The sequence below is a fragment of the Sphaerodactylus townsendi genome, linkage group LG12 (genome assembly GCF_021028975.2).
Source record: "Sphaerodactylus townsendi isolate TG3544 linkage group LG12, MPM_Stown_v2.3, whole genome shotgun sequence".
Taxonomy (NCBI): Eukaryota; Metazoa; Chordata; class Lepidosauria; order Squamata; family Sphaerodactylidae; genus Sphaerodactylus; species Sphaerodactylus townsendi.
This window is the reverse complement of record NC_059436.1, coordinates 5933899-5946195: the sequence shown is the minus strand read 5'-3', so window position 1 is coordinate 5946195 and position 12297 is coordinate 5933899. Positions and strand designations below refer to the sequence as shown.

At 44.8% G+C, this 12297-nt stretch overlaps 1 protein-coding gene across 2 annotated transcripts in view; it reads left to right on the top strand.

The window, feature by feature from the left end:
• The window catches only part of ADGRA2 (adhesion G protein-coupled receptor A2), an 82244-nt gene that overhangs the window by 55775 nt on the left and 14172 nt on the right, over positions 1-12297 (top strand). For both annotated transcript variants that reach the window (XM_048512618.1, XM_048512617.1), the window contains exons 3-8: positions 7116-7187; positions 7884-7955; positions 8828-8899; positions 9637-9800; positions 10470-10683; positions 11649-11813. In XM_048512618.1, coding sequence (XP_048368575.1) covers positions 7116-7187; positions 7884-7955; positions 8828-8899; positions 9637-9800; positions 10470-10683; positions 11649-11813 — 759 coding nt within the window. The remainder of the gene's footprint in view (positions 1-7115; positions 7188-7883; positions 7956-8827; positions 8900-9636; positions 9801-10469; positions 10684-11648; positions 11814-12297) is intronic.

The window sequence follows — 12297 nt, the reverse complement described above, 5'->3', positions numbered from 1 at the left end:
ATCAGTGGGGTTTAACAGCCCTTAACAGGTTTACCTACACTGCTTCCCCAAAACTAGGTCTTAGGTTTAATGCTAATAATCTCCCTGAAATAATTACACTCTTATCACACTGGGGGCTTGGTGGGGGAAGGGGGAGGGGCGTGGGGGGAGAGGGAAGTAAAACTTTCACTTTCCGAAACCCAATTAAACCCCCCCCCCCCACAAAATAGAAGTAAAAAGGCATGTCCCTCCTTCAAATATTGAAGCTCAGCAGAGGCGGGGGTGGGGGAGTACATCTCCTCACCTTAGGCCCCTTCCACACATGCAGAATAATGCACTTTCAATTCACTTTCACAACTGTTTGCAAGTGGATTTTGTTATTCCGCACAGTTGCAAAGTGCACTGAAAGTGGATTGAAAGTGCACTAGAACGGGCCTTAGCCATGCAGGCACAGTGTGCCAGACCTTTGACTGAGTGGCTCCTTGGTGGCAGCTTCAGAGCTTCTGTATGCTCAGCTGATCTCATCATAGGGTTCCTTCGCCAGTCATTTACGTAACCATGCCTAATGTTAAAAGTTGTCAATAATAATAATAATATTAATTGTAACAGTTCAAATTAATTGAACGTTTTAAAAGTTCTGTCCTTCACAATAACTGGTGACTAACCTTTTTTAGTTAATAAGTATCAGGAACAATGATTATCAGTACAATCCTAAGCAAAATTACACCCTTCTAAATTTATTGAAGACCATTTAGGATTGCAAAATCCTGTGCCACTGTGAATGACTTGTATTGCTGTGAATTTCTTGTTTTGTTCTGTGGTTGTTGTGAGGAAGCTGATGCTCTAAAATGTTTGACCAGTCAGTGGACACAATCTGTTTTTGATCAATCAACTGGCCAACTCTGCCATCACAGATTTAATATCTTTGTACGACAGGGGTTCCCAACAGCACCTTTTCTGGTTCCCAGCAGGTGTTTTTACAAAGTGTGTGGGGCCAGGAAGAGCTTTTGCCCAATAAGGCTTCTGATTGACTTTTGAAGATTTGATTGGCTGTGCAGATTTTTAAAAAAATGTTACTTTGGCAGCAGCTACCACCACAGCATCACGATTTATGTTACTGAAGCTAAGCTGTGGAAATCATTTTGTGGCTGGCTCCGCCTCCTCTGGCAGTCATTTGGTTCCTTTGTTTGCCATGCTGGGTCAGAATTCCAAATGTGCCAACAGGTTCAATAAGGTTGGGAACCCCTGTTGTACACAATGTTGAAGGCTGGAAACTTACTTCAAAAAACAATGAAAACTGATCATCAGGTAGTGAAGCTGTTCAGGTGTATGGAATATATGCATCTGTGGGGTTTGTTTCAACCACACCCTCAAGTGGCAATGAAAATTGTTCAACATCATTAAGGAATGTATGACTTAGATCTATCTTCTGTATTATTTATTTACTTACTGCTGCCAGTGTGACTCATTTTACTGTCGACAAGTGACAGTTTAGTTATAGAATTCTGTACCTCTAGGGTCTGGCCATTGTCTCTCACCTATTAATGCCTGGTAGGGTTGCCAGGTTCCTCACTGACCACCAGTGTGGGATGGGGGGGTACGATGACCAGTTTCAGATTGGGGAACTCCTGAGGATTTGGGTGTGGAGCCTGGGGAGGACAGGGACCTCAGGGATATAACACCATAGAGTTCACCCTCCAAAGCATCCATTTTCTCCTGGAGGACTCATCTCTGTAGATTGGAGATGAGCTAAAATTCCGGAAAATCTCCAGGTTCTACCTGTAGTCTGGCATCCTTAATGCTTGGCCCTGTGTGCAGGCTGGGTGGGGCTGGTGTGCTGCCACAGTGACATGCAGTACTGATGAAGCTCAGGGCTGGGCTGCTGGCAGTTCAACAAAGAATAAAGTCCAAGGTTACCAAGTCTGTGGGAGAGTCCAAAGAGAAGTCAATCAGGCCAGGAGTCAACTGCCAGGAATACATACAGCAACCAGGAGAATCCAGGAATCAAGGTCAGAAGCCGGTGCATTGTCAGGTCTGAAGACAGCAGTGGTGTACAGACAAGGTCAGGTGGAATCTACTTTGCAACCCACAACTGCAGTTTCTGCCAAAGGCCCTTTATTCCTCAGAACTACTCGCCTGGGACTGCTCCTGCAAAGACTCTGGGTAATGCCTAGCCTGCAATCTTGCTGAGCGGCACCTCTCCTTTAAGGCCACTCTCAATCTCTGTCCTCAACCCCAACTTACATCTGGAGACCCAGAGCTGCTAGAATCTTCCTTAGCCCTGCTAATTAGCTCTGAGCCAGAAGCCTGAGCTGGTTCAGGCTCTGCTGATTCAGCTGGCATCTCTCTGCAAGGCTCAGTTCACTCTTCCTCGGATGAGCTGTTAGTTACAGCAGAAGGGGCCATGACACCCTGTGTCAGACTGAGGCCTTCTGTCCTTCTTCCCCCATACACCACACCCTTCCCATGATGATATTTCCCTTGTTCCTTAGAGACTCTTCCTATGCTTTCTGTAGAGAGTGATTATTGTCCCCAAAGTATATCTCCTCTTTGGCAACATGCCAGCAATGGTGGAGAAAGTAGCCCTGAGAAAAAAGCCGGCCTTTGCTGCTCAAGGGCAGTTTGGACTAGAGATGAAGTCTGTATGTACCTTTTGACTGTCCCTGTTTACTAGAAACAGCTGTTCTCTCATTTCTTTCCATTGGAAGCCCACGTCCCTGTTTGTTTCTCTCTCTTGTTGTGAAGATGTTGTGGAGAATTGTGAGTCATGTGTGCTTTTATTCTCTTGTAATGTACCTCAGTTGAAACACCATGATCCAGACCTGTTTGTGTCTTTTTTTTTTTTAGCAATGGCACACTTGACTGTTTGCATTTCTCTCTCTTGTTGTGAAGATGTTGCGGAGAATTGTGAGTCATGTGTGCTTCCTTGTCAGATTTGCCTCAGTGGGGAAGATATGAAGGCTCCCTGTACGTTGCCTGTCTCCGTGTTTATTTATTTAGGACATTTTAATGCTCGCTCCCTTTAAAACGTTCAGAACAGTGTACACTATTCTCCCCTTACATTTTATCATCACAAAGACAACCCTGGGAGGTCGGTTAAGTTGAGAGAGGTGTAGGTTTGCTGCCCTAGATTCAATGTTGCTGGGATTTCAAGCACCTCCGTGGGTTCCCCAGCTTTTCTCAGACCTGCTTTGATGCACAGTTTTGGAGAAAATGGCAATAAACCTGGAAAGGGGCGGGGGGAGGCTGCCATGTGAATGGGAAAATCCAGATGTTCTCACCTACCTGGCAGCCATTTTCCTTGACCCTGTCTGTCTGACAGCCATTTCCACCCCCTATCACTGAGGACTTTTTAAAAATCAGCAAGACCCTAGTCTGACACTGCAACCCCTGTCCCCACTGACTCTAGAGCAGCTCTGTGGAGCTATTCCAGGTTAGGGAAACCATGCCAGATGAAGGGACCAGCAACCCTTCCCAGGCCTTCACAGTCCCAATCCAAAGCTGAGAGTCAAGCAGTTGCTGTTTACCAAGGAAAACTGCTTAGGAGCTCCAACCATGGACTTCCAGTGCCTTGCCTGGCTTAACTGTGGGGCAGCTGCCTTGTTCTAAGTTGAGTCAGTGTCCTGCCATGCGTAGTAAATCAGTCCTGACTGGCAACAGCTCTTTGTGGTATGTGGAAGAGGTCTTCCTCAGTGCTGGCACTACATCTGTGGTGGCGAACCTTTGGCACTCCAGATGTTATGGACTACAATTCCCATCAGCCCCTGCCAGCATGGCCAATTGCCCGTGCTGGCAGGGGCTGATGGGAATTGTAGTCCATAACATCTGGAGTGCCAAAGGTTCGCCACCACTGCACTACATGCATCAACATTTCAAGAAGAGGGTTGTGACTTTTTTTGTTAATGCTCACCAATCCTAATTCCAGCTGTCTTTTTGGGACTGTGAAAATTGTTCTTCCTGTTCCTCTTGTTCTTCTATAGTGTGATTTAGGGTAGCAGCTGCCTTCAGTGCCGTCTGTACGGTCAGCTCTTCTTTCTCAAGTCTGTAGAGATGTGGGGAGGAGGCAGAGGGAACAGCGGGAGGGCTGTGTTTCCCAGTTTTCAGATTCTTATCTTGTTGCTAGCAAATTTCTGCAATTAGCAACACCCAGGGCGAAACTGGGCGGGGGGATAGCGTTGGTCAGCATAGAACCCACAAGGAAAAGTTTGCCTTATGAATACATATCTTCTAGCTGATGGGAATGTACCATAACCTTGGCATTGTTTATAACAACATTATGTTGTTGTAACATTATTATCGATTTTGATTCATCTTTACATGGAAAAAAATGAATAAAGCACAAATGTACTCATTGTAGTCTGGCATTTATTCAGACCATGATGAGTTAATTCGTTCTTTATTCATTTTTTCTCCTGTAACGATGAATCAAATTTGATAATAACCGTGACACCGGTTTACCGTCAGTGTGAGCATTCCCAACCCTTTGGATGGCACAAACAGCTTGAAAAATTACCAAAGAGTTCTCATGGCTCCTTGAATAGTTTTGTTATGGCACAAATTTCTAAGAGGAAATGTTGCAATCGTAGACATTGTTGACATCCATGATTGTGCTGTATGGTTGTTTAAATGTATAATCGCATCAACTGAATTTGTATGATCTAACACAAAACAAAAGGCATATTACCCACCAGAAGCCATTTGGGAGGATGGGGCGGGGAGAAGATGGATCAACCAGCAAAGTTTGAAAAGTGATGATTTGGGAAGGTATTTTTAATTGCATTGTCCATTATGAAAGAGAGGGGAAGTCATATATACAGTGTCATAATATCTTGCAAAAAATGCTGTTCCAATATGGTATGGTATGGTATGGTAATTTAATTTATATACCGCTCTCCCCCGAATTGCTCAGGGCGGTGTACAACAACCATGATAAAAGCAACAATAAGCAACATTACAGGATATCAAAACATCAGTAGTCATCATACAACAATACAACATTTATAAACAATAATCAGATATTAGGCCACAACAACAATAAACAATATTTCAGATATCAAAATATCAATAATCAAAATGATATAAATTCCTTTTGGCAACTTGGTAAAATGACCTTTTGTTATGGGTCTTCTTTTATTCTCTTGTAATGTGCTCCAGTTGAAACACCATGATACAGATCTGTTTGTGTCTTATATTTTTTTTAAAACAATGGCACACTTGACTGTTTGCATTGAAAACTGATACTGGTTTTTGCTGATGTCAGCGAAAAAGAGCTCCTGTTTTGATGTTCGCTTGCACTCACAGCATCCACCCTGATCTTGACCTTCATTTGACTTGGGTTTTTTTCTTTTCAAGCATTTTTCCTTCACAGTTTCAGATCTGTCTTTGCCCATGAGATCTAGAAAAGTGCTCTTAAAAAAATATAACCCGGAAACCTGGGTTCCCAAGATTATAATGACCATGTGGACAACATATGTCTACGGGACACTAGGGTAGCTTTATTTCTGCTACCCTCAAACTGTCTGACTAGACTCCTGAAACACATGGGTGGCCTGGTGTCTCTCTATGTGTTGTGCCCAAACAACTTGAAAAATTATTATGTTGTGTAAACAGGGTGGGAGGGAGAATCACCAGTTGCCAGGGAGGGTTTCATCTTCGGGTTCTTAATGAATTACAGAACAATATCCTATCTCCTGCAGCTACAAACACTCTTTGATCTGAGGTTAATGGGAATTCATGCCCTGGGGTTGAAGGGAAATGATGTCAAACTCCTGCCTGTCTTGGATGGAAATCGGTCACTATGAGCAGAAGTAAGTTATGGAGCATTATGCACTACTCTGAAGCATAAATTCAGTGCCAATAAATTGCACCCAACCTACAGCAACTTTGGAGGTTTTCAAGGCAAGTGAGAAACAGGTCTTCCTTTGCCATGGCCTTTCTCTGCACAGCTTTCCTTGGTGGTGTCCCATCCAAGTACTAACCCAGGCTGACCATCCTTAGATTCTGAGTTTTGATGGAATCGGGTTAGCCTGGGCTATACACATCAGCACACACATTATAATAGACCTTGCAAAATTGCTGCTGGAAAATCAGTGGAGTAGTCCCCCTCTTCAATGTGGCAAAATGTATGCATGTTCTGATGTCATCAGATCATGCATTGAGTGTGGAGAAAACCGTAAGTTAACTGGGTAGCTTCAGGATAGGGTTATGTTTCAGACTGGGGTGCTCCAGTTAACTTTATGGCATTCACTGCCACAAGATATGACAGTGGTAATGGGCTTAGATGCCTTTGGAAGGAGATTAGGCACTCTTCTGAAAGGTAGGTTTTCCAACAACTGTTAGCCATAATAGTTCAGGGAAACCTCCAGATTCAGAGGCATTATGAATGGCAGTAAAAGAGCTAACCACTAGGGAAGGCTGTTGCTAGTGCCCAACTTGTGGGCTCCCTGAAAGCATCTGGCTGACCACTGAGTGCTGAGCTTGCACAGAACTCTTCCTCAGGGAAAGCAAAAATGACGTATGGGTGTTATTCCCAGGGCACAAAGTTATTTGCCTGGAGGTCCCTATTCACATTCTCCATTTGAGACTAACTGCTATCATCTCAGCTTCCCTTAACTTTAGTCAGAGAAGTTCTCCATAAGGATAAATACATAAACGCTCATGCAATTATAAAAACAGGATTTCACAATACCTTTAGTGAGCAAACAATGTTTCTATACTCTCTATGGATAAATGCACCTAAGGCAATGCCCTGACCCAGATGACCCAGTTTAGCCTAATTTTGGCAGATCTCAGAATCTAAGCAGGGCTGGCATTTGTTTGTACTTGGATGGAAGACCACGAAGGAACTCCAGGGCTGCTACAACACAGGCAGGCAACGGCAAACCCCCTCTGTAGTCTCTTGCTTGGGGAAACTCGTTAGGGGGTCACAATAAGTCAGTTGTGACTTGATGGCACTTCCCACCATGAGACAGAAGCTTTACTGCTGCTGCTTTGGTACTGCGTGGCTGGAGTCATTCCAAGAAGGGAGCTTTGTCCTTTTCCCAGTCTAAAGAGATGCAGGACCTCTCCTAAGGGTAAATATCACCCCCATGTCATCGCAGGACAAATCACTTGTGTGTTCTTTTCTCCTTTCTTAGAGACCTAAAGAATAACTTGATCAGCACCATCCAGCCTGGAGCTTTCCTTGGCCTCTCAAACCTGAAGCGTTTGTAAGTACGACCCGTCTTCTGAATCAGACAAACCGCTTTCTGGCTTTCCCTTCCTGACCCCATTCCAGCCCTCAGATTCACCCATTGTTTGGTCACCTTTATGAACCCAGTCTGTTTTTTCTCAGGGCTGGATCTCACCAGACCTAGTTCATTAATGTAGACTCTGTGTGTAGACTTCAGAAGATGTGCCTTCTCCCCCCTACCCCCATAGCATATGGACTACAAGTTGATTTTTTTTCACCAGTGTCTATTTTCACCCTATCCAGGTCTATATGTCCTAAAAGAGAAATGCTGAGGGGAAGTGTAGTTCTTCCCTCACTTCCCCTCAGCATTCTAGCACCTTTTGGGTTTCCACTCAGTTTTTCTTTAATTTTACACATATTTCTTTAATTTTACACATATTTTGCTGTGAAACTCTCCCACCTGCCATCTAGGTGGGAGAGTTTGTATTTTCCAAATCCTGTCCACATGGCAGCATCCATTCCTTTGTTTATCATTTTAGCTTCAGAGACCTGCACAGGGTTCAAAATCTAGACGAGTGTGCAATGAATGGCCTTCACTTTGGTTCTGGCATCTGCCCGTGGGTGAATTTTTTCCACATTCTTCCCCATTTGGTCTTGCAGTTTCTTCTTGGTTGACCTAGCACAGCTGTCTGTGACTTCTCAGATGGCTCTTGCATCTTCTATTTATTCCCAGGGACCTCTCCAGCAACCGCATTGGCTGTATCAGCGAAGGCATCTTCCAGGGATTGACCAACCTCATCCGCTTGTGAGTATTTGGGCAAGGGCCCTGGTGGTATTCTGGGTTGTGGGTTGTCAGCTTCATCTCTTCCCACAAGGGGAATCCTATTGCTGTCAAGACTCTGTTCTGTGTCCAATTTTATAAAATTGTACGGAGCATTATGTTCCTTTCATTCAAAATGGAATTCAGTTAGGATATCCTGAATTCCTTCTGATGTATTTCCTTCCAAGGAGATGATAGTCGATGTCCCTCAATCCAGGTCATATTCCTCATGTAAGGTTAAAACACACATTTCAGCATCCCAATTTGGCAAATCACCTTTTAGGACCAAACCAAAAAGTGAACACCAATCTCGAAATCACAGTTCTGGCCAATTGCTTGTCAGCAGTTCTTCTGGCCAGCAGTTTCCAGTTACCACTTATGGCTAGGCCTTCAGGCTCTGCAAACAGGCCATGTCTCTGGGTGACAATACAAGGACTTCAAAGCAGATGTCCAATGGGAGTTTGGCACCTCCCAAGACTTGCTCGTGCCCTTTTCTCCTCACAACTGTAGTTCACAGGCAGAAGCAGCTGCAGCTTCCCCCTCTGTACTTCTTTCTGCTCTTTAAACTGCCTTGTGGAGCTGTGATGGACTCCATTTGTGAAATCACATTACTTACCTGGCAGTGCATCAATTTTGCGGTGGAGCAAACAGTAGCTCCCCAGGTGGTTTCAGGGGGAGAAATCAGTATGGGAAAGAAAGCTCCCTGTAAACATCAGTATAATTACTTTAAATAACTAAAATAGACCAACAGGGAGCTGGGGAGGGAGGCGAAAATGCAAATAGACCTGCCCTCAGTGATGGATAATCTGGCCAGCCTTGACTAAGTGAAGTTACCTATACATTCTACACTTTGACAGGAATGTGTCGGGCAATATCTTCTCCAGTCTCCAGTTTGGGGTCTTTGACCACCTGCTATCTCTGAAAGTCATGTGAGTATTTTCCCCCTCGCGTTGCAAATGAAAATGGGTATGCATGGCAGAGGTCACAGAACTGAAACCTGGAAGTGGAACAGTGCCAGGATTAGTCCACATCTGGATACCATCCAATGCTAGGAGCAGGACGGAGACACCCCATGTAGACTGAGACAGTTGCACGGAAAATTTCCTTCCTCCACCCCAAGTCTTTGAAGGCTGTAGGTGTGTTCTAAGCATGCATAGGGCCAGTTCATCCTAGGCACAATGCTTGATTCATTACAGGTGCTGGCATGGTAGGCATGCTTTGGATTGGGTTACAGTTGTATATACAGAGCAGTGGGATATTTATTTAATATTTATTTGCTTAGTACATTCTTGCCCCATGATCACTATGACAGGACTTTTCACAGACAATACAAGGATTTCTACATATCCAGAGATTCCCCTGAGAGGTTGTAGAATCCCGAAGAGGGGGGTAGTTTCATTTCTACTTACTTATTTTATTCGATTTCTGGACTGCCCCTCCCCTCTCAGACCTGGGACGGTTTCCAACATTAAATGTCAATACAATAATTATAACAATATGCTTGGAGCCCTGCCTTCAGCTCTGCTAACGTATCAATTTCCTCTGCCCCATGTTTGGTACTGGATTAGAAGAGTCCTCGGAATTTGCTCTGTCTTGATCTCTCCTGCAAATCTTTCCTCCCCGTCACCTCCAGCTGACCAACTTGTGGCTCTATCCCTCCCTCCAGTGACTTTGCCACAGAATACCTGACATGTGACTGCAATATGCGCTGGGTCCTGTCGTGGTCCAAGAACCAGTCCATCCAGATATCGGACAAGACGCTGTGCATCTACCCCAGCACCTTGCATGGGAAGCCTGTGCGGAATGTCCGGGAGAATCAGATGCGCTGTGGTGAGGCTTCCAATAGCTTGAGGAAACCTGCAGAATGAGGGCTGTTTAGGGAAGCAGTCCCTTAATATCCCGTTACTACTCCTGCAAAGGAGGAATGCAAATGTTGAAGTGTGGGTCCATTGCAGACCCATCTATGAGTGTTCCACAGTTACAAACACAGGTTTGGTTGTTACTTGTAGAATGTTGGTAGCCTTCCTGGGGGCAGAGGGAGTTTTTGCAAAAGGGTAACTTTTTAGCATGAAGACAGCTTTGCAATTCATTGTATGAAAACTCTTGGTTCTTTTCCTTTTAAAAAATTCAAGTTCATAGACGTAACGGTATTTAAAGAGCTTTGTGATGTATTTGGATGTAAGAACACAAGAAGAGATGTAATAGTAAAGATAACACCTGACCTGGGAGTGGCAAGTACAAATGAGATACAAATGCAATAGGAGGGATGACATTCAGTCTTTCCTCACATGTCCTTGTTATCTTCCTTGTTATCTATATGCTTACTCACTTTCTCAAGGAACTCTAGAAGGTTGGTGAGGCAGGATTTGCAAATCCTGTCAAAAATACATTATTATGCCACCTTGGTGACTCCATTTGAGTGAAAAGGCGGCACTGAAATGTTTTAAAAGAAATAAGATAAATGTGTGCAGAGTTCCTGATTTGCTATCCTCTCTGCAGAAGGTGCCCCAGAGCTGCACACCCACCAGTTGATCCCTTCATTGCGGCAAGTTGTCTTCCAAGGCGACCGCCTCCCTTTCCAGTGCACAGCCACCTACCTGGACAACAGCACACACATCTTATGGCATCACAACCATGCCTTGGTCCAGGGAGATGAACGCAGCGGCATCATCCTGGAGGAGAGCCTGATCCATGACTGCACCTTCATCACCAGGTATAAGACCTGGGTTTCTCAGGAGGTTTCTCCGCAAGACCTCCCCTCTTCCTGTTTTGGCCAAGGACACCAAGTTACAGTGTATGCAATTGCTTCTTTTCTGTGCTCAGAGAAGTCACAGAAAGGCCCTTTCATCAGGGAGTGAGAATATAGGATGGGTGACACCTGGCTTGACAACAATACATGTGAAAGGGATCTGGGAGTCTTAGTAGACCACAAACTGAACATGAGTCAGCAGTGTGATATGGCAGCCAAGAAAGCCAATGCAATTCTGGGATGCATCAATAAGAGTATAGTGTCTAGATCGAGGGAAGTAATTGTACCACTCTACTCTGCATTGGTCAGACCTCACCTAGAGTACTGTGTTCAGTTCTGGGCACCGCAATTTAAAAAGGATATTGACAAGCTAGAATGTGTCCAGAGGAGGGCAACCAAAATGGTAAAAGGTCTGGAATCCATGCCCTATGAAGAGAGACTTAGGGAGCTGGGGATGTTTAGTCTGGGGAAGCGAAGGTTAAGGAGGGACATGATAGCTATGTTTAAATATTTGAAGGGATGCCATGTTGAAGAGGGAGCAAGCTTGTTTTCTCCTGCCTCAGAGACTAGAACACAGAGTAATGGATTCAAGGGGCAGGAAAAGAGATTCCAACTAACCATTAGGAAGAACTTTCTGAATGTCAGGGCTGTTTGACAGTGGATTTCACTGCCTCGGAGAGTGGTGGAGTCTCCTTCTTTTGAGGTTTTTAAACAGAGGTTGGATGAACATATATCAGGAGTGTTTTGATTGTGTGTTCCTGCATGGCAGGAGGTTGGACTTGATGGCCTCTTCCAACTTGTGGCCCCTTCCAACTCTATGATTGTTTCAGCCAGATAATTGCATGCCATCTTCACAGCTCAAAATAGTTCTCCAATCAAACAAGTGACCCACTAGTTACCTGGCTTCTAAAAACACTGTCTGTCCCCAGCGAGCTCATCCTGTCCAACATCCATGTCTCAGCCAGTGGCGAATGGGAGTGCACCCTCTCCACCGCTCAGGGCAACGTTAGCAAGAAGGTGGAGATCGTTGTGTTGGAGACATCTGCGTCCTACTGCCCAGCCGAGCGGGTGACCAACAACCGCGGAGACTTCAGGTAGGAGCTGGTGCAGCTGTGGACACACCAACTCAGGGCAGGTGGTACGTGCAATAGACTTCCAAGAGGACCACGAGTATGCTGTGAACTGGTCTCTTTCCAAGTGTCCACGCATAAGGGATGCAGTTTCTGTAATGTCAAGTTTTTGGATCTCATTGTTGCATGAGCATGGCTGATTTCACAGGTGTGTCTCAGGAATCTGTCATATGTCATTCAGGTATGATCTAAACAGGTGTGGCAGGCACCACTGCTTAAACCACCCCCCAAATGCAGGGACGTGTGTGTGTGTGTGTGTGTGTGTGTGTGTGTGTGTGTTTTAAATCTCCTTTCTGTGTATCAAAATGTGCACTCCTTCCCATCCTTCCCAGCTTCAGACTCCTTTAGATACTGGCTTCTGATCTCTATATGGAGTATCATGAATGCTGGCAAAGCAAGGACCCTCGGCTTGATATGAGAAGAGTTATTTTCGTGAGATTGCAGTGTA